At 40.6% G+C, this 23,344-nt stretch overlaps 1 protein-coding gene across 7 annotated transcripts in view; it reads right to left on the reverse strand.

Annotated features, from left to right (window-relative positions):
- CLEC2D (C-type lectin domain family 2 member D) overlaps positions 1–23,344 on the reverse strand; it is a 66,140-nt gene that overhangs the window by 16,055 nt on the left and 26,741 nt on the right. For 6 of the 7 annotated variants that reach the window (XR_007135881.1, XM_047787584.1, XM_047787580.1 and 3 more), the window contains one exon: positions 16,423–16,514. Coding sequence is in view for 6 of the 7 variants with exons in the window: in XM_047787584.1 (XP_047643540.1) it covers positions 16,423–16,514 (92 nt within the window). In the remaining variant the exon portion in view is untranslated. Of the gene's footprint in view, positions 1–6,575; positions 7,061–16,422; positions 16,515–23,344 lie in introns of those variants that run through there. The other variant, XM_047787583.1, reaches the window with a different exon arrangement.

The raw sequence follows: 23,344 nt of genomic DNA on the forward strand, positions 1-23,344 counted from the left end.
CCAGAAATACTGTGAAAAGATTTCAATAGGTCTCATTTAATTGGTCCAGCTCGATAATGAGGCTGATATTATTACTTTTATTTTAAGATGAGCTCTTTGAGAGAGGGACCAAGTAAGCTTGTTCTAAGTTCACTGTTGTGACAAGAGCCCACAATTAAATGATTTGATGTGGAAATTAGTTTGAAATTAAGGTAAGAAAAATAAAGGTCAAGTGTTGGCTCATGTGACATTTCTGGGTTAGTCTGTTAGCATAAAATCCTAGATTTCTATTTTAAACTATGTAAATGTCCTTATTAGATGGATTGTGTGAATCCTGAGGCATATCATCCTGCTTTCTCTAAGAATTCCCCTCTTTAAGAAAACTGAAAGCTGAGTGGAGTCGCAATGATATTGTCAATCATTTACCATTTTGGTACATATTTTTGAAGCTTCATACCTTTGAATCACCATGCAAAGTCAGTTGCGAGTGCTGGAGAATGAAAACCTACGGTCTCTTTCAGGAAATTGAAAAGTTAAGTGGGTGTATATGATTCATTATGACAAGGTGCAAAAGGCAGCGAAAGGAATGATTATGAGAGCACGTAATGAGGTACTTACCCCGGGGACATTTTCCCAAGGAAATGTTTAATAAATATGCAAACTGAAGAACTGAATAGGAGATAGCTAAGAGAAAAAGTGAGGTGTTTGAGATGGAAGGAGAAGTGTTCCAGTTGAAGGACACTTGCATTAATTTATGCCCAAAGAAAAGAAACTCTGTCATGTAGTTAGGAAACCTCCTGACTTTTAAGATGGCTTGAGCACAAGTCATGAAAGGAGACGTATGAGAAAATAACTTTCTCATGAACACAAGGGCTTTTTGTTATACTGTGTGGATTTAGATATCCTAACCCATATCCCTGTTAACTTATGAAGACCTGTATCTGATAGCTGATACCACACATAAGATACAGTAGTGGTTTTACATGGTGTTTAGGGAGTTGCCATGTGAGGGGAGAGAGAGCACAGAGAGTTATTTTAATTCCACTGAGGAAAAGGGAATTTATTTTTCTTTTCCAAAAGAAAAACCCTTTTTCATTGGACCAATATTTAGAAGACAGAAATGAGTGACTCATTGACTGGATGTGAAAAGAGAAGAAAAAGCCCCTTCAAAGTCTCTTGAGGCAGTCACTACGTCACTCAATAGAAGAGACTGTCTCAAGCGACTCATATAAAAGTAATATAATCAACCATATGAAATTACCCAAATGAGCTCACTGACAGCAATAGCTCATACACATGTATTCCCATTTGACCACTGCCCACAGTCCCCTTGGGCCTTTCTGCCTTTGACAACAGAATGGATAGTAGATGTATTTAATGAAAGAGGAATGCATTTGAGGAGAGAGATGGAAAAATAACACAGTCTTTGGAGCAAAATAAGCCAAATAAAATAACACGTCTTTAGCCTGGTAGTTGCTTGACTTTACATATATGTGGTAGACAGAACAGTGGTTCCCCCCAAATATGTGGTGTTCTAACCCTACAAACCTGTGGATATGTTACCTTACATGAAAAAAAAAATTAAAAAGAGTCTTTGAAAATGTAGCTAAATGGACAATCTTGAGATGGGGAGATTATCCTGGATTAGCTGGGTGGGCCTAATTTAATCACATGGCTCCTTCTTAGAGGAAAGTGTAACTGAGCAGAATGCTGTGAGGGCTTCCCAGAGTGCATCCCCACTCGAGTCGTCCACCTGCCTTTTAATCTATAGAAAAACTTTAGTCAGAGAATCAATTTAATCAGACAAGTGAGAAAATACAAAGAAAAAGGAACACCACCAAGCAAGACAGATTAGTAGTTGAACCACTTCACAAAGTCAAGGACTTTAATTAGTTCTTCTTCAAGGATTTTAGATAGGAGTTCCCATCGTGGCTCAGGGGTTAACGAATCCGACTAGGAACCATGAGGTTGCAGGTTCGATCCCTGGCCTTGCTCAGTGGGTTAAAGATCCAGTGTTGCTGTGAGCTGTGGTGTAGGTCACAGATGCGGCTTGGATCCCACATTGCTGTGGCTGTGACGTAGGCCGGTGGCTGCAGCTCCGATTGGACCCCAGCCTGGGAACCTCCATATGCCACAGGAGTGGTCCAAGAAAATGGAAAAAAATACAAAAAAAAAAGGATTATAGGTAATATTCTAAGCCATGTCCTTGAAGTTGTTTTGCAGGTGCTAAAGCCCCCACTGGGCAGAAGAAGTTAACTGGATGCTACCCACAAGCACATAGACGCTAGACCCTTGGAACCAGAAGGCTGATGCTGCTGACTCCCAGTTACCTCACCACCAACCAGTCAGGGAAATATCCAGGAGCTGATCACACCCCGGTCCTTGAACACGGTAAGACTCCTCAGTACCCCCTCCAAGGCGGGCACAGTCCTTTTTGCCTGGCAATTAAACTACATTTTCTGTTTCCTCCAACTCTGTCTCCATGTTTCTATTTGGCATCGGTGTAGAGAGGCAGCTGATATTTCAGCAATAAAAGCAATAGTGTCACAGTCAGAGAGACATGTGAAGATGTTATGCTATTGGCTTTGAAGATGGAGCAAAAGGCCACAGCTGAGGATTGCAGGTCACCTCTAGAAGCTGTGAAGGACAAGGAAACAGCTTCTGCACTGTGCTCTCCAGAAGGAACCTGGCTCTACCAATACCTTGACTTTTGCTCAATAAGATCCATTTTTAACCACTGACTTTCAGAACTACAATATAATAATTTGGGTTGGTTTTAGACCACAAAGTTTGGTAATTTATTATATAAATTATCTCAGCCTATTAGTTAAATCCTCTCACAATCTATGGTGATAGGTATACACAGAAGGAGAAAATCCAAGATTTAGGTAAAAATATTCAAACAACTTCAGCTGTCAGCATACTTATTATTCAGCTACCAATAATGTTACCCAACCAAACTTGGGTCTGCTGGCCCATATGCATATAGTCAATCTATAAATACCACATTATGGAGGGAGGAAAGTACAATGTTTATTGTAGGTGCCAGACAAGGGGTCTGGAGCTGCTAATGCTCAAAGAACCCAAACTCCCTGATGGGTTTCAGGAAAGCATTTTAAAGGCTGGGGTCATGTGATCTCAGCATGATACCCGTGGTCTTCTGGGTTATCATATCTTGATTTTTCCTAAAAGACAAATACTTGCCAAAAGGACGTATTCATCAGAGATTAGAACAATCTAGGAAAGTCCCTTAAAAAAAATGCTTTTTCAGGAAAGCATTTTAAAGGCCAAGCATTTATCAGGCACAATGCTTGATAGTGAGGTCACAGGGCGGGTTCATGGGGCTTACCACTATGAATCCGCGTTTCCAGTAGGTCTGGGTGCTAAATGCTCATAAACTTCAAGTAGTTAATGTCTTCCATTTGGTGGAGATTTTAGTATCTATAAAACAACTCAGGAAATGTGCATTAGATACTGTTATCCAGGTATATAATATACTAGGAACATCTAGTATGTTCCTACTTCAGAGAGGAATTGAAGGTTCTGTGACTGCCATATGGCTAATTTACTGAATGGGAAAAAGAGAAGAAAAAGCTCCTTCAAATTAACCATCACTCAATAGCAATGACTGTCTCAAGTGATTCATATAAAAGTAATATAATCAATGATATGGAATTGTACAAATGAGCTCACTCCCGGCAAAAGTTCATGCAAATTTATTCCCATTTGACCCCATTTGGTACCAGTTCTCTTGGACCAACTGCTACTTTTTTGTAGTTATCACTGCATGTTTACATTCTTTCAATCATTAGGTCTTGAGCCAGACTTTTGTGACTCAGGAGAGGCCTCGGAGACCATAGCTTTTCCACAAACAAGAGGTAGGCTGAGGACGAGGCGGAAGGCGTTGTTGCCAAAACAACTTGGCCTCTGTCCGCCACTGTGGAATAGAAACTCAGAGACAGAGTTTGGGGGGAAGGAGAAGAAAGTTTTTATTGCTTTGCCAGGCAAAGGAGGCCACGGCAGGCTAATGCCTTAAAGACTGAAAGAATTGTAGGGAGTTTTACAGTAAAAAGGAGAAAAACAGGGTTCCCGATAACAATCAGGGGGAGGACAAATATGCATTCGTTGGGAGAATGTTAGTCATTAAAGCTGGGGTCATGTGATCTCAGCATGATACCCGTGGTCTTCTGGGTTATCATATCTTGATTTTTCCTAAATGAAAAGTACTTGCCAAAAGCACATATTCATCAGAGATTAGAACAATCTAGGAAAGTCCCTTTAAAAAAAATCATGTGCTTATAATCTTTGACCCAGAGACAGTTGTACTCAGGGCGCCTAATCTGTAGCTCATGGGTAGTTGTGTTTAGGGTGCAATTAAGCCAGGGAAGGGAAGCACAAGGAAGGGCTCTAAGCTATTTTTTAAACTGGTCGTTTCTAGAAGACACAGAAGGAAATATATGTATCTATTTACTTTTTAGGACTGCCCTTGTGGCATATGGAGGTTTCCAGGCTAGGGGTAAAATCGTAGCTGCAGCCACTAGCCTAAACCACAGCCACAGCAATGGGGGATCCAAGCTGTGTCTGTGACCTACATCACAGTTCATGGCAACCCCGGATCCTTAGCCTGCTGAGCAAGGCCAGGGATCGAACCCACGTCCTCATGGATACTAGTTGGATTCATTTCCACTGCGCAACAGTGGGAACTCCTGGCATATATCTTTTCTCTTAGGTGTATGAGGTGCCTGCATCAGTGTATGTCCCAGGAAGGTTTTATAGATCTTGCTCAGTTATAGTTATTCATACTTGCCTAAGGAAATGTTATGTACTTTAGTACCTAAAATCTTCCTGGTGAAGCTTTAATCTGGAGAATCAACCTTTTTTTTTTTTTTTTTTCCCAAGGCTCAGATAAAGATGTGCCCGCTAAGTGTACACTTGCAAGAGATTATTCTGATTGACCAGTGCCTGGGTTTAAATACTCTGAATACTAGTGTCTCTTCAAGCATAGCAGAAATGATATATTTCATCCTAGTGCATCATGAAAAGGATCTCAGAGAAATAAGTGAGGCACGCTAAGGAAAGCGATACTATTAGGTAGCTCAGTAGAGAAAAGTACACTCTTCAAGAAGCAAAAACACAGAGCATGAACAGTCAGTGGGGAATTGTGACTAGGCTCAAAAATGATTCTGTGTGAAAGATCAGCTGGTTGGACATGCAGACGATCCAATAGCACAGTTCTCCATGCTGAAAAGGACCCCCTACTTGCCTTAATGCCCTGCCATCAATGTCTTGGAATTATTAATAATTTTTCAACAAAGCACTCCACATTTTAAATTTTGCACTTGACCCTGCAAATTAGGTAGCTTGTTCTGACTCTACGTGCATGAAAGGGGTGGCCTGGTTTTTTGCTTCATCTAATAGAGATTTTACCATACACAGTTTTTGCAGGAAATACTTCATCTCAGATAGAGGTATCTGCTGGTTTTTTCTGACTTGTCACTAACCTCAAATGAGTCACCCCATGCTGTGTACATATCTGGCCCTAGCACACTTTTCAAATCTTTTCATCACACAATCTTTTGCCTAACCTATTGATCCTTTTTGTAGATCAAAAAAGTAGAAATGAGAAATAAGAAATTTAGCAGGTAACCAGACTTTTCCCCTAACTTCCTTTTTCGTGACCTCAGGAACAAACTGTGTGAACAAGATCGCATCAAAACAAAGTCCACAAGAAGTCGACCAGCCTGTCCCGAGTAGAGGACTCTGACTCCCATCTCAATGAATAACTGAAAAAACTTCACTTTTTCATCTTCAAAACTATCATGGCGGTTGCGGGTTCGGTCCCTGGCCTTGCTCAGTGGGTTAAGGATCCGGTGTTGCCGTGAGCTGAGGTGTAGGTGACAGACACGGCTCAGATCCCTCATGGCTGTGGCGTAGGCCAGCAACTACAGCTCCGATTAGACCCCTAGCCTGGGAACATCCATGTGCTGTGGGAGCGGCCCTAGAAAAGGCAAAAGGACAAAAACCCTCTCATGGCTGAGCAGAATCTTTGGTGGTGGTTTTAGAGGCACACTGTGTCCACCCTCATCCCAGACTGCTGGCACTCTGATGAAGAGCAGCTTTCCTTTCCCCCAACATTTGCCTCCCTTGAATATTGAGTTTTGGAGTGTTGAGCAGCTGGACCTGATTCAGTACCATTATTTTAAAAGTCAACTTAAAAAAAATTTTTTTTCAGGGAGTTCCTAGAGGCCAGGTTCAGTCCCTGGCCCAGGAGCTTCAAAACACAGGTGTGGGAGTTCCCGTCGTGGTGCAGTGGTTAACGAATCCGACTAGGACCCATGAGGTTGCGGGTTCGGTCCCTGCCCTTGCTGAGTGGGTTAACGATCCGGCATTGCCATGAGCTGTGGTGTAGGTTGCAGACGCGGCTCAGATCCTGCGTTGCTATGGCTCTGGTGTGTAGGCCGGTGGCTACAGCTCTGATGAGACCCCTAGCCTGGGAATCTCCATATGCCATGGGAGCCGCCCAAGAAATAGCAAAAAAACAAAACAAACAAACAAACAAAAAATACAGGTGGGGCCAAAAAATAAATGAAAATAATTTTCAATAAAAAAAAATTCAGGTCATTATAGAGTCACATGCAGTTGTGAGAAATATTTCAAAGATCCTATGTCTTCTCTATCCTGTGTCCCCCATTGGTAACATCTTAAAAACAGCAGTATGAAATCACAACCAAGAAAATGGCATAACATAGTCAGGATACACAACTATTCCACCATCACATAGATCCGTCTTGTATCTTCTCTTTTACAGCCACACTCCCCTTTTCTCTCCCTTCACCCATCCCTAGCCCCAGGTCTTCCTCTCTACAATTTTTGCATTTCAAGAATGTCATGAAAATGAAATCACATAGTATGTAAACTTTTGTGATTGGCTTTTTGACTTAACCTTGATTCAACCAAGTTGTTCCATGTATCAACAATTCATTCCTTTTATATGGCTGAGTAGAATTCCTTCGTGTGGTTGTAATAGCATTTGTCTATTCATTCACCCATCGCAGGACATCTGGTTCTTTATGGGTTTTGGCTATTACAAATAGAGATGAGGTTTTAGTTTTAAAAGAAACTGTCAAGAGTCAGAACAGGAGGTTCTGGACTCTTCTTTCCCTCCATGACACACTAATTCAAAAGCAACACAGTAATCAATTATTAATTAATTCCATTCGTGAGAATATAAAGCCTGGTGGCGAGGCTCCATGATCTGATCCCGGGTATGTGTGAAACAAAGGCAGCCAAAACCAGCCTCTGTATACCATGACCAATTAAATCTCAGAGACAGAGTTTTGGGTGAAGCAGAAAGAACAGCTTTATTGCTTTGCCAGGTAAAGCAGGCCACAGCAGGCTAATGCCTCAAAACTATGTCCTGTCTTGGAGTTTCTGTCGTGGCGCAGTGGTTAACGAAAACATGAGGTTTCAGGTTCAATCCCTGGCCTTGCTCAATGGGTTAAGGATCTGGTGTTACCATGAGCTGTGGTGTAGGTCATAGAGGCAGCTTGGATCCCGCGTTGCTCTGGCTCTGACGTAAGCCGGTGGCTACAGCCCTGATTTGACTGCTAGCCTGGGAACCTCCATATGCCACAGGAGTGGCCCTAGAAAAGGCAAAAAGACAAAAAAAAAAAAGAATAATTTTAATAAGCCCAGATTCACATTTTCCCACACAGAAAAGCACTAATATCAGTGATATGTATGTTTTTTGTGATTAGCAGTAACCTTTTGATGTTCAACTACATATTTTTTTGTTTTTGTTTTCCAGTAGACAGTGTTTTATATGAGTTGAATTCTTTTCTTTTTTTTCTTATTTTTAAGGGTTGTTTTTGTTATTATTATTATTTTTTAAATAGGTATTTCCCCAATACAATTTTTTTTTCTACTGTGCAGCATGGTGACCCAGTTGCACATACATGTACACATTCTATTTTTGCACATTATCATGCTCCATCATAAGTGACTAGACATGGTTCCCAGTGCTACACAGCAGGATCTTATTTAGGCTTAGAAGATGATGATATTTTTCAGAAACTTTCCTAGTTTGTTCTAATCTCTGATCAATATTCCCTTTTCTCAAGTACTGTTATTCTAGGCAATAAACCAGAAGACCACCAACAAGCTCATGCCCAGCTCTTCTAAGCCAGGTTCAATGACTAAGATTCCCCCAAAGAAAGAAGAATGCATGTTTGCCCCAATACTTTTTCTTACATGAAACCCTGTTTTTCTCTTTTTAGACTTTAAAAATCCCTGCAATCCTTCCCTAAAGGGGGGCACAGTCTTTAAACATCAGCCTCTGCTGCCTCCCTTGCCTGGCAAACCAATAAAAGCTATTTGGTTCTCTTTTGCCCAAAACTCTGTCTCCACGTTTCTATTCCTCTCTGGTGGACAGAGGCTGAGTTTTGGCAACAATTGCATTAACCTTATAGATCACTTTGGAAAGAACTGATCTATTTACTGTAAGTTTTCAAATCTATAAACAGAGTGTGCATCCCATTTATCTAGGTTTTCATTCTTTTTACATCAGCACTTTAAAATTTTAGTGTTCACATCCTGAATGTTTTAATTTTGTACATAAGTATTTCACTTTCTACTGAATGAGTATAGATACTATTAAGTTTTTCATTTTTTTCTGTATGTTGTTAGTATATAGCAAGTGATTAGTGTTTGTGTGTTGAACTTGTATCCTGCAATCTTTTATTAATTGACTCATTCATTCTGAAAGGTTTTTTTCTTCGTTATATTTTGGGGGGTTCTACTTAAACAATCTTGGGACCTTCAAATAAAGGCAGATTTCTTTCTAATCTTCGTTCTAATCTTATTATTATTTAAAATAATAATAATAGTATATATTATTATTTTATTTTAAAATTTATCTTACTGCATTAATAGAACTTTCACTGCTGGAACTGACAGCACTAATAGCGTGACCCTAACCAGAACCCAGATTGGGATTTGAATCCACATGCTGGGACTCAAACCCATATGCTGGGACTTGAAGACAGCCTAAACCCAGATTGGGACTTGAACCCATGGTTTTTAAGTTACAATAACTCACCCAGTGTCTGGACTTACTGAGGTTCAGGTTTGGTGTCTGGACTTACTGAGGTTCAGGTTCATTGTGTCTCAGCTCAGAAGAAATTCAGTGAGAGGCAAAGTGATAGGCAAGAACTAGATTTATTAAGATAGGTCGCTTATTGGAGGTGCAAGCAGGCGGGCAAGGAGGCTCTGCCCTGAGGATTAGGTGGGCTGCAGTTTTATAATGCAAGGGGAGTGGGGATGGGAAAAGACTGCCTCTTCCTTTTTTGGAGTAGTAGCTCCTCCTTGGTATCCGGTAAGAGAGTATTTGACCTGATAAGGTCAAACTAGGACCATCATGGTGCTTATTCAAATCAGCAGAAGGGTGGTCCTAAAATTCCAGCCCTAGGTCTGAACCTGAATGCAGGCCTCACTCCATCCCCCACCCAATGACCTGAGACATATCTCCACTAGTCAAGGAAGCCTGCCTCCCTCTGATGGCTTTCTTGAGCAATAATTGACTTACAGTCATCTCCCAAAATTTCCTAGGCTTCCCACTCTGTCTTATGGTCCCTTATTGGGACTTCCACAACTACCTATGTAATAGTAACTATCCTATTCCATCCCTATCATTATGGCTTTGAATACTGGTGGTGAGAGGAAATAATTACCTTTTTCCTGGGATTAGGGAGAAATCATTTAGCCTTTCATCATTAAATATGAGGTTAGCTGTAAGTTTTTTGAAACTTTTTATTGAATTGAGGTGTTTCCCCCATTCCTAATTTTAATACTTAGAATTTTTATCAACTTACTTCCCTGGTTCTTGGTAGTGTGGATGATTTTCTATTCTATTCTCTCCTAGACATTTTGACTATTTTGTTTGGACATAATATTTTTTATTTTATTAATTTTTATTTTAGCAGGTAGTCATCCCATTTTGATTTACTGTGCATGTTCTTTTATTTGTCTTTTGTCTTTTTAGGGCCACACCCATGGCAAATGGAGGTTCCCAGCCTAGGGGTAGAATCAAATCAGACCTGTAGCTGCTAGCCTACACCACAGCCACAGCAACTCAGGATCTGAGCCTTGTCTGCAACCTACACCACAGCTCATGGCAATGCCAGATCCTTAACCCACTGAGAAAGGCCAGCAGTCGAACCTGCATCCTCATGGACACTAGTTGGGTTCATTAACCACAGAGCCACGAGAGGAACACTTCTTTTTTTTTTTTTTTGGCTGCTCCTGGGGCATGCTGTAGATCTTTAACCTGTTAAGCCACCAGGAAACTCCTTAATGTGAATATCCTGCCCTACTTTTGTGATCTATGATTCCAATGAGCCTAATTTTCAGAGCTTTTCCAGTGTTATTTTGGTCATCATGGTTTGTGGTAGGAAGAAAAAATTACTGTTAGTAACTGAAAACTAGATATCTAAAGCTAAGGAATTTAGCACTTTTCTAAGTATGGGACAATGCAAGGTCTAGGCTCACTGAAATCTTTCCTTCAATCTGCACCTCAGCTTTCTAGGGCCAATATCCTGTGTTTTCACACATCTGAATTCACTCAGGGCTCACCTGCAATCTAAAGGCTGAGAGTGGCCTGTATTCTTTGTTTCCTTCCTTAGTTCACTGGCTCAAGGTGGCTGCAATGCTGATGAATCCAGCATCCTTTGTTTACTGATATGGCAGGCAATGTTTTATTTCTCACCCTCATCTTAGCATCTTTTAAAATTCTCCCCTGGTTATCCCTTGTGTTAGTAACTCCTATTATTTCCAGATGAACATGAGGGACAGATGGGTCTCCACCAGTTTGTCCTGCAGGAAATTGTGGTCCCATCCACATTTTCCATAGGAACTCCTGTTGCAATAAATCTAATCTAATCTTTCTTTGGGCCTGGCTTCTCTTCTTTTCCATTTTTACTACTTTGCATTTTTCTATTTCTTGCTTTCCATCTGTTTTTTTATTATCTCCACTTGTGAGGTCTCAGTGCTCTCTCTGGTTATTACATTATATCCTGAGAAGGACCAGACATCCAATTCTAGCTCTGGTGGGAATACTAAAAGTACCCAGTTTGCAAACTATAGTATCCTCCATAGGGATTCCCACTGAAAAGATTTATTGGCACTAAATTTATTTCTCAGATTGAAAAATAGCAGCTGTACAGACATCCTAGATTCCTTTCCAATGAACACACACTGAAATAGATTTCCAGTTTATGTATTTCATAATCAGAACACTAGTACAATAAAAAATGACCTTGGAGTTCCCATCGTGGCACAGCAGAAACGAATCTGACTAGGAACCATGAGGTTACAAGTTCAATCCCTGACCTCGCTCAGTGGGTTAAGGATCTGGTGTTGCCGTGAGCTGTGGTGTAGATCACAGACTCGGCTCGGACCCTGTGTTGCTGTGGCTCTGGCTTAGGATTAGACCCCTAGCCTGGGAACCTCCACAAACAAACAAACAAAAAAACAAAAACAAAACAAAAAACCATGACCTTGAAGGTGCTTAAGCATAAGTTGCTTCATTGTTGTGTTTAAAATAGATACTCTATCTCAAATTGTAAGCAAGTAAGACCCTATTGTGCTTTCTGGGGCAGGCTCTTCCTCCACTTCCTTTGCCTTATAACCTAGTTAACAGTATCTGATGCATACTTCCTGAGTTGTTTTATAAATGTGAAAATCTCCCCAACCAAAAGGAAGAAGTTCAGTCCTTGAGGACCACTAGAACATAGCCCCCAGGTCCCCTGGAACCTTAAGACTGAGAATGTTAACCCCTGTGATACCACCTTGTTCCCTCACCATCAATCAATCAAAGAAGTGTGCACAAGCTGATAGTTTATCCTGTGACCCCCCCCGACCCCCCGACCCCTGCTCTACCTGGCTTTTAAAAATACCTTACAATTTGGTTCAAGGAGTTCAGGATACTTTGGGGGCATGAACCACCCATCTCCTCACATGGCCCTACAATAAACCCTTCTCTGCTCCATCCTGACATTTCAGTTTCTTTGGCCTCACTGTGCAAATGACAAGTGAAGGACAAAATGTTTCCAAGTTATTTTCAGGAGAGGTTTTTTTTTTTTTTTAAGTACATTTTCCTTACATTAAAGCCAAGACACTCAGAAAACAATTCAGTATATCCATTGAGGCAGAATATTAACTGGGGAAGTTAGTGTAGGAGCAGGGGCTCCCATACATTCTTTTGATATGGATATTGATTAATCTTTGTGGCTTAAGGGGCTCCAGGGAGTAACACCTCCACAGGCCTTGTTTTATTATAGGAAATGCAAATTCCCCACTGATGTTGTTGACTGCAGGAAATGCGAATCTCTAGCCCACTCCTCAACTGATAAAAAAGGAATGAAAGGAAAGGTGACTTAATCTAAGGAAAGAAAAGGACAAAGAAACCATAAAACTTATGGGACATTTCCAACCCTAAAACCCCTACTGGACAGGGACTGATAGAGGCAATAGAGCAAGGCCAATGAGAGAAAAACCACATCTTTCTGGACCCCACATTGGTACCCCTCCCCACCTTTAAGAGATAAAAACCCCTAAAGGACAATAGAGAAGGGGGGGCGCTATTTGCTTTTCTTTAATAAAGACTTTGCTTGCTGTTGCCTGTGTGTTCTCAAAGTTTATTCTTCGACTGCTGTGAACAAGAACCCGGATTCCGGCACCATCTTTCCAGTATCACTATGATATCGGAGAATTACATATCTTTTTAAACAAATTGGACACAGACTATTATGAGCAAATATGATTTGCATACACAACAGAAAAAAATGTTTACTATATATAATGTATATACACAGAGATGCATATCTATATGTAGAGCATATAGTAATCAAAGAGATTGCCTCATAGAATAAACAGTAATTACAGTTCACCATCTGATAGAATAAACAGTAATTACAGTTCACCATCTGATAGAATAAACAGTAATTACAGTTCACCATCTGATAGAATAAACAGTAATTACAGTTCACCATCTGCCAGGGATCACACAAAGCACTGACAACAAAAGGAAGGACAAGTCATTGTAGTTTCTCTCTACAGGCAGCAATGAGAAAACTGGTGAAGTAATTGCAACACAATAGAATGAGCTTTAGATTGGGGCAATAACTGCTATGAAAACACAGAAAGCCATCCAGTAAAACCAGAAAGCACATCCCTGGGAGGTGATGATTACTTTAAGACTAAAGATGAGCCAACCAAGTACACCTCTATGGTTATGGCTCTCTGTTAACTCGCCACATCCAAAGTTGATCTGTTCCATTAGAGTCTTCATCCTCCACACTGGACTTTAGCTCTTTGAAACTGTAGCTGCTGATGTGGCTAGAACTCCAACTACTCAGGAATAGCTATGCCTTGGTGGCTTCTAGAGTTGCTAAAGAGTCATATTATTTCCAATGGGCATGAACACCATGGAGTTTCCATACAAGATCTGGTCTGACAAGTGGCCTGAAACATCTCCACAAGCTGAGGTGCTGTACACTAGCAGAGAAATTATTTGGTATATAAGTTCTTTTTTTTAAATTGTTTTTTGGTGTCAAATTGGAGGTGGAGGAGAGATGTTAGACAAAATGATGTAAGAAAAAAGACTGAAAAGAAAGTAATGACATAATTATATTATATGGCCTTGATTACCATCAGGAGTTTGGGTTGTATGCTGAAAGTAAAGAAGTCATTCACAGATTTTATTCAAAGAAGTGACCTAATCATACTGTGGATTAGCGTGATGGCTTTGGTGACCATGCAAAGAATGAATCAGAATGAATTTAAAGTGGAAGAATAGGTAAGTCCCCAACTATGCAGATTTTTTTCTGTATGATAGGCCAAATACTTCTGTAGACTTGTTCCTATGAAGAAATGTTTCCTACCTGAGCTTTGAATTATTAATACAAACGAGCATGAATTTCCACTGACACATTAGATGATTTTCTAATGGTGACAGGAAATGTCAATGAACTTCACACCACGTAGGTGTTCCCACATGGGTGGGAAAACACTTGCTGTTATTTTTACTTTTATTTCCATACCATAATAATGGGAGAAAAACAATTTACTAAATATTTACTGTGGAGTCAGGTCTATGGGCAAGAGACTTTTATCTCTTCTCTCCTCTGGACTTAAACCAGTAAAACTGGTAATCTTATATTTATTTCTCATATGAAGAAACTCTGCTTTGAGGGGCTTTATAATACATCAGGGTCACACCTTATAAGAAACGGAATCCTTGGGGGAAAAATGTAATTGTAATGTATACATGTAAGGATAACCTGACCCCCTTGCTGTACAGTGGGAAAAAAAAATAATAATAAATAATTTAAAAAAAAAAGAAAAAAGAAATGGAATCCGTGCTTTAGATAGATGGCTTGTGAACTCGTTTGTAAAAGAAGAGTAGGTCCGTCAGGGTAACTGTTTGACTCAAATTTCATTTGTCACATCCAGTTTATCAATATAATTTTTTTTTTAAGTTTCCATATTCCTGTGGAAACTTAACTTTCTTCAGGAGAAAGTTAGCAGAAACTAAGGAAAGAGAGTAGAATTTCATGGTCGTGAAGGCATATCCACAGCTATGTTAGAAACGCATCCTATACTTGGCATACTGTGCTGATCTGCAAGGATGTAGAAGTGAACTAGACTTAGTTCCTGCCTCTTAGAAAACCTAATGCAAAATGGATTATAAGGCAAAAGACATCAAGCACACGGTTTCAAATATATGTAGCACAGAGATACAATATATAACATACAAAAAATTCCAATGAAACGAAAGAAATTAAAGTATAGAGAGAGGAGAGGTGCATTGTAAATTGCCATTTCATCCTTTTTGGGACTCATCAGCACAGTGTAGCTGATGCTCTAAAAAGTTAAGACATTTTGTTTCTAAAACTCAGTCATCTATCAATAGTTCTGAGATTGGGGCATCAAATGCCTAGAGTTGAGGTAATTAACTATTTGGGATTTAATTGGGATTAAATTATAGGATGTTTATTTTTTTTTTTATTTTAAATTACTCAATGAGTTTTCTTACATTTATAGTTGTACAACAGTCACAACAACCCAATTTTACAGTATTTCCATCCCAACCCCCAGCCCATTCCCCCAACTCTCCAACCTGTCTCCTTTGGAAAACATAAGTTATTCAAAGTCTGTGGGTCAGTATCTGTTCTTCAAAGAAGTTCACTGTGTCCTTGTTTTAGATGCCGCATGTCAGTGATAGCATGTGATGTTGGTGTCTCACTAACTTCACTTAGCATGATCATTTATAGGTCCTTTCATGTTGCTGCAAATGCCAACATGAGTAATATTCCAATGTGTATATATGTACTACATATACACATTGGAATATTCCAATGTGTATATGAGTAATATTCCAATGTGTATATGTACTACATCTTCTTTATCCACTCCTCAAAAGCAGAGGATTTTTAAATCCAATAAAGGGTAGAGTAAAGATGGGTATTTGTACAGAGGTACACTATTTTTTGAGCTCACTGTAATCTGAAACCTAAACACTTATAATGTGTAAAAAGCACTTTTTCAGTGTTTTCAATGTTTTAAAATACAGAGTCCAAAATAAATATTAGTCTTAGTACTTTTTAAATTTCCTCATATATTTGTTTTTTTGTTTTGTTTTGTTTTGTTTTGTTTTTTGTCTTTTTGCTATTTCTTTGGGCCGCTCCCACGGCATATGGAGGTTCCCAGGCTAGGGGTCGAATCGAGCTGTAGCCGCTGGCCTAAGCCAGAGCCACAGCAACGCGGGATCCGAGCCGCGTCTGCAACCTACACCACAGCTCACGGCAACGCCGGATCCTCAACCCACTGAGCAAGGGCAGGGACCGAACCCACAACCTCATGGTTTCTAGTCGGATTCATTAACCACTGCGCCATGACGGGAACTCCTAAATTTCCTCATATATTTGTAACTGACAATAAGAGGATTTTGAATGTGCTAACCATCTGTAACAAGGTACCATTTGTAACTTTCCTCATTGGTTATTAAAATCACTCTGCATAGTTTCAGCTATCATGGTCATTTTTATGGTCTCATGTGTGCAAATAAAGGTCTATCTGTATAGAAAAGGAGGAACTCATTCATATTGACTGGGTTCAAAATATAAATATCAACCGATTATTTAACACCTATTTAATTTAGACTCATGCTCTTCCAAATTCCTGAATCATATCCGTCAAGGATAGCTTGCCTTTTTGCTGTCAACAAATGTTATAAATGAAGATTGGGAATATTTTTGGTAAACCTAACAACAGAGCAGCAGCAACTGTGTATACCAATTTACAATGCACCTCTCTCTTAGGTGTATGAAATTTCCTAAAAATTTCTTGAAGTAAGTGGGTACATGGAGAAATAATTGTTTGGCTTACTACAAATCCAATTCCTATCTGTGTAGGTCCTGGCACTACTAACTCCAATGTCATTCAGGTAGGCACATTCTCCAACTCCTCTGATGACAAACCTAGAACCAAACACAAAAATATTAAAAAAGTATAGGTTAGGGGGGCGGACCAAGATGGCAGAGATGTAAGACATCACATTCACCTTCTCCCACAAACACATCAAAAAACACATCTTGGAGTTCCCGTCATGATGCAGCGGAAACAAATCCAACTAGGACCCATGAGGTGGCAGGTTCGATCCCTGACCCCACTCTGTTGCTGTGAGCTGTGGCATAGGTTGCAGACCCAGCTTGACTCCTGTATTGCTGTGGCTGTGGTGTAGGCGGGCAGCTGTAGCTCCAATTCGACCCCCCTAGCCTGGGAACCTCCATATGTCGCAAGTACGGCCCTATAAAGCAAAAAAAAAAAAAAAAGTCTACATGTAAAACCACTCACACAGAACATCTATTGAACGCTGGCAGAAGAATTTAAACCCCCCAAAAGGGCAAGAAACTCTTGATATAACTGGGTAGAACAAAAGAAAGAAAGAGAGAGAGAGAGAAGGAATCAGGACAGGACTAGCGTTCCTGAGAGGGAGCTGTGAAGAAGAAAAGGAACCCACACCCTGGGAAGCCATCTAACCAACCAGGAGATCAGCTGAGACAGAAGGATCTCAGAGTCGCTGAGAAAAGCACAGCAGCTGGACTGAGGAGGGCAAAGTAGAGTGAGAGCCGCACAGATCATCTGCACCACCACCTGGACACCATGGCCTGAGATGCTTGGGCAGGGGCTGGGCACCGAGACTTAGGCTCTGGAGGTCAGTCTTGGGGAGAGGACTAGGGTTGACTGTGTGGGAACAGCCTAAGGGGCTAAGGAGCGCTGTGCCTTGGGTGGGGGAGTGGTGTGTTTCTGACTGGGGAGTGGAATGCCAGGGCAGAGGGAACCTGGGAGAAGGTCTGGGCCCACGGGAGAAGCAAGGCACCATTGCTGGGGATGGTGAGAGCAGGAGGGGTAGACCACCATAGGAATCTCCCTGTGCATGCATGCATGGGTTCTCAGAGGGTGGGTCAACTCTGGTGCCGCCTATGGGTGGCTAGAGGTCCCTTGCTCAGGCTACAGAAGACTGGGTGCTTCTGGTGCAGGCTATAGGTGGCTGGGCACCTCTTATGTGGGCTAAGGGCAGAAGGGGGCTAAGTGCAACGTGGTGCCTCTTGTGTGATCTACAGGCAGCAGGAATGGACCTTGGTGGTCATTTCAGAGGTGAGAGGGAGGCGTGGCCTGCCACCACTGGGGGCCTGTGAGTGGGCTCCACCTGTGGTCCCTGTCACCTCAGGAGTTGGCAAAAAAAGAAGGCACTGCAACCAAGCACCACACGTTATTGCTCTCATCCCCCTGAGAGCACACCTGCCCTGCTGCTGCCACTACCAAAAGCTCTGGGCAGTGCCCAGTCACTTTATCACTGTCCCTTCCCAGAAACTGACAACTAGGAGCAGCTGGTGCAACACCTCCTGTGGGGGCTAAGCATGATAGGTGCTTCGGGTGTGGTATACAGGTGGCAGGGGCAAACCACTGCAGTCATCTCTGACTCCAGAGGTGGGCCTGGCATGCCACCACTAAGGGTCCTTAAATAAGCACCATTCGTGGCCCCAATCACCTCAAGGGCACCATAGAGGAGGGCATTGTGACCAAACACCACCTGTTGTTATTCTTGCACCCCTGGGAGCACACTGGCCCTGATGCTCCCACTGCTGAACTCTCTAGGTAGTGCCCACACGCTTGATCTGTCTCACTTCCCAGGATCCTACACCTAGGAGCAGCCTGTGCAGCACCTTCTATGTGGACTAAGTAAGACAGGGTGCTTCCTGCATGGTCCGCAGGTGGCAGGAGCAAAGCACCACAGTTATCGCTGACTCCAGAGGTGGGTGTGGCCTGCTGCCAATAGGCATCCTGAACAGTCACCACTTCGGGCTCCAATCACCTCAGAGGAGGGCATTGCATTTGAGCATGACCTGTTGTTGCTCTCACTCCCCTGGGAACTCACACAACCTGCTACTGCCACTGCCAAATGTTCTGGGCACCTTGTAAATCTGCCTAAGACTCATCACCACTTCCTAGGGCCCTGAAACTAGGAGTATCTTGTGCCACCTTCCTGCAGGTCCTTGCTGCTATTAAGAGCCCAGCAACCAGGCACTGACTACTAGCCCTACCCATTGCCTCCTTCTCCCCAGAAACACACTCAGCACACTGAGGATAACAGCCTGCTCACACCAAAGAAAGAGACAGCAAATATTCAAACTCCCATGCCAAAAATAAATAGTAATCCCCCACAAAATACAAAAGGGTGCTCTTGCATAGAAGTAGCCCTCAAAGACTACAGTTTGGCTTCCTTAAACTCACAGAAAGAAGAAAAACATAAGCAAATGGAGAAGCTCAGAAACCATCCCAAGTTAAAGGAACAGAATCCACATGCAGCAGCAAACAACAAAACAGACCTCTGCAGTCTGAAGACATTGAGTTCAAAAGGGAGACAGGAAAAATACTGAAGGAATTAAGGCTGAATATCAAGGAATTAGGAGCAGATATGAATGGTAACGCAGATTCCTTTAGAAAGAAACTAGAAGATATAGGGAAGAATATACAAAAATTAGAAAATTCATTTTTAGAGACACGAACTGAGCTAAGGGCCCTAAAGAGCAGAATGAATAATGCAGAGGAATGAATTAGTGACTAGGAAGATAAAATAATGGAAATCACCCAATCAGGACAGCAGACAGAAAACCAAATGAAAAAACACAAAAGCAATATAAGAGATCTATGGGATAATATACACATAATAGGAATTCCAGAAGGAGAAGAAAAAAAAGGGGGGGATTGAAAATATATTTGAAGAAATTACATCTGAAATTTTTCCAAATCTAAAGGAAACTGATATCAAGAAACAGGAAGCAGAGAGGGCCCCAAATAAGTTGAACCCAAATAGGACCACAACAAGACATATTATAATAAAATTGGCAAAAGTTAAAGGTAAAAAGAGGATTCTAAAGGCAGCAAGAGAAAAACAAAGTGTTAATTATAAGGGAACTCCCATAAGGTTATCAGCTGCTTCCTCTACAGAAACACTACAGGCCAGAAGGGAGTGGCACTATATATATAAAGTTCTGAAAGGAAAAAAATTGCAGCCTAGCATACTCTTATCTAGCATGAATATCATTTAAAATAGAAGGGGAAATAAAGAATTTCTCCAACAGAAAAGGGAACCCTCCTACACTGTTGGTGGGAATGTAAACTGGTACAGCCACTATGGAGAACAGTTTGGAGATACCTTAGAAATCTATACATAGAACTTCCATATGACCCCGCAATCCCACTCTTGGGCATCTATCTGGACAAAACTCTACTTAAAAGAGACACGTGCACCCGCATGTTCATTGCAGCACTCTTCACAATAGCCAGGACATGGAAACAACCCAAATGTCCATCGACAGATGATTGGATTCGGAAGAGGTGGTCTATATACACAATGGAATACTACTCAGCCATAAAAAAGAATGACATAATGCCATTTGCAGCATCATGGATGGAGCTAGAGAACCTCATACTGAGTGAAATGAGCCAGAAAGACAAAGACAAATACCATATGATATCACTTATAACTGGAATCTAATATCCAGCACAAATGAACATCTCCACAGAAAAGAAAATCATGGACTTGGAGAAGAGACTTGTGGCTGCCTGATGGGAGGGGGAGGGGGAGGGAGTGGGAGGGATCGGGAGCTTGGGCTTATCAGACACAACTTAGAATAGATTTACAAGGAGATCCTGCTGAATAGCATTGAGAACTTTGTCTAGATACTCATGTTGCAACAGAAGAAAGGCTGGGGGAAAAATGTAATTGTAATGTATACATGTAAGGATAACCTGACCCCCTTGCTGTACAGTGGGAATATAAAAAAATAAAAATAAAATAAAATAATTTCTCCAACAAACAAAACTAAAAGAGTACAGCAATACCAAACCCATTCTAAAAGATATACTGAAAGGGCTTCTCTAAATAAAAAAAGAAGTAAGAAGAAATAGGATAGAGGAAACCACAACTGGAAAGCAATCACTTAAATAAACCAGCATACAGATCTAAAAGAGGGGGAAAAAAAACATACTGTAAAAGTGATGATAAACACAGGGAACAGCAAAAGGACAAACACAGAGATACTAAAAAAAAATTTAAAAATCATAGAATGTGGGGAAGGAAAGTAAGAAAATATAGATTCTTTTTTTTTTTTAAATAATGTGTTTGAGCTTATATGACTATCAGGCTAAAGCAAGCAGATATAGGAAGGGGTTAACATACTTAAAACAACAGGGCAACTACAAATCAAAACCAAACATTACATTTACAAAAACTAAAAAGAAAAGTACTCAAGCATAAAAAAAGAAAGGAAGAAAGGAGAAACAGAATCAACTGGAAAACAAGGTTTAAAATGGCAATAAATACATATCTTTCAATAATTACCTTAAATATCAATGGACTGCATGCTCCAATCAAAAGACACAGAGTGACAGACTGGATAAAAAAGCAAGAGCCTACAATATACTGTCAACAAGAGACTCACCTTAGGGCAAAGGATACACATAGATTAAAAGTGAGGGGATGGGAAAAGATACTTCATGCCAATGGAAAACACAGGAAAGCAGGAGTTGCAATACTCATATCAGACAAAATAGATTTTGAAATGAAAGCCATAAAGAAAGACAAAGACAGACAAAGGAAGACGCTATTTAATGATAAAAAGATCCATTCAAGAAGAGGATATTACAATCATCAATATATATGCCCTTGATATAGGAGCACCCAGATACCTACAATAAATACTAATGGACATAAAAGGAGAAATTGATAGGAAAACAATAATAGCAGGAGACTTTAACACCCCACTCACATCAATGGACAGATCCTCTGGAGAGAAAATCAATAAAGCAAAAAGATCCTGACACAATAGAAAAGTTAGACTTAATCGACTTATGTATGTTGAGAACTATAAAACATTAATCAAGGAAATTAAAGAGAATGCAAAGAAATGGAAAGATATTCCATGCTTCTGGGCCGGAAGAATTAATATTGTAAAATTGGCCACACTACCCAAAGCGATCTACAGATTCAATGCAATCCCTATCAAATCACCCATGACATCTTATTATAGAACTAGAACAAACAATCCAAAAATTTATACAGAATGACAAAAGACCCAGAATTGCCAAAGCAATCCTGAGGAGCATAAACCAAGTAGGAGGCATAACTCTCCCAGACTGCAGGCAATATTACAAAGACACAGTAATCAAGACAGTGTGGTCATGGTACTAAAACAGACAGACAGACCAATGGAACAGAATAGAGAACCCAGAAATAAACCCAGACACCTATGGTCAATTAATCTTCAACAAAGGAGGCAAGAATATAAGATGGGGAAAAGATAGTCTTTTCATCAAGTGTTGCTGGGAAAACTGGACAGCTTCATGTAAATCAATGAAACCGGAACACACCCTCACACCATGCACAAAAATAACTCAAATGGCTTAAAGACTTAAATGTAAGACAAGACACCATCAAATTCCTGGACGAGAGCATGGGCAAAACATTCTCTAACATCAAACTTACAAATGTGTCCTCAGATCAGTCTCCCAAAGCAACAGAAATAAAAGCAAAAATAAACCAATGCAAGCTAATCAAACTGACAAGCTTTTGCACAGCAAAGGAAACCATAAAAAAAAAAAAAAAGACAGCTTACAGAATGGGAGAAAATAGTTTCAAATTATTCAACTGACAAGGGCTTAATCTCTAAAATATACAAACAACTTATAAAACTCGACAGAAAGAAAAGCCAACAACCCAAATGAAAAATGGGCAAAAGACCTCAATAGACATTACGCCAAAGAAGATATACAGATGGCCAACAAGCACATGAAAAAATACTCAACATCACTGATTATTAGAGAAATGCAAATCAAAACTACGAGGTACCATCATTAATAAGTCCACAAATAACAAATTCTGGAGAGGGTGTGGAGAAAAGGGAACACTCCTGCACTGTTGGTGGGAATGTAAATTGGTACAACCACTATGGGAAACAGTATGGTGGTACCTTGGAAAACTATATATAGAACTACCATATGAGCCAGCAATCCCACTCTTGGGCATATATCCAGACAAATTAAGAAAGACACATGCACCCGCATGTTCATTGCAGCACTATTCACAATAGCCAAGACATGGAAACAACCCAAATGTCCATCGATAGATGATTGGATTAAGAAGATGTGGTGTGTATACACAATGGAATACTACTCAGTCATAAAAAAGAACAAAAGAATCCCATTTGCAGCAACATGGATGGAACTAGAGAATCTCATACTGAGTGAAGTAAGTCAGAAAGAGAAAGCCAGATACCATATGATATCACTTATATCTGGAATCTAATAAACAGCACAAATGAATCTTTCCACTGAAAAGAAAATCATGGACATGGAGAATAGACTTGTGGTTGCCAAGGGGGAGGGGGAAGGAGTGGGAATTTAGGATTAGTGCATGCAAACTATTGCATTTGGAATGGATAAGCAATGAGATCCTGCTGCAGAGCCCTGGGAATTATACCTAGTCACTGATGATGGAGCATGATAATGTGAGAAAAAATAATGTATACATGTATGTGTGACTGGGTCACATTGCTGTACAGTACAAAATTGACAGGACACTGTAAACCAGCTATAATGGAAAAAAACAAAAATCATTGTAAAATTAAAAAAGCATAGATTGGATATCTACAGTCATTCCTCTCTGTTCTTCAGCATCTCTGCCCCAGGTATCTTTAGCATGAGCAAGAGAAAAGTGAAAAATGTGTCATTCATATAGTTTCTT

Source organism: Phacochoerus africanus, chromosome 7, assembly GCF_016906955.1.
Source record: "Phacochoerus africanus isolate WHEZ1 chromosome 7, ROS_Pafr_v1, whole genome shotgun sequence".
Lineage (NCBI taxonomy): Eukaryota > Metazoa > Chordata > Mammalia > Artiodactyla > Suidae > Phacochoerus > Phacochoerus africanus.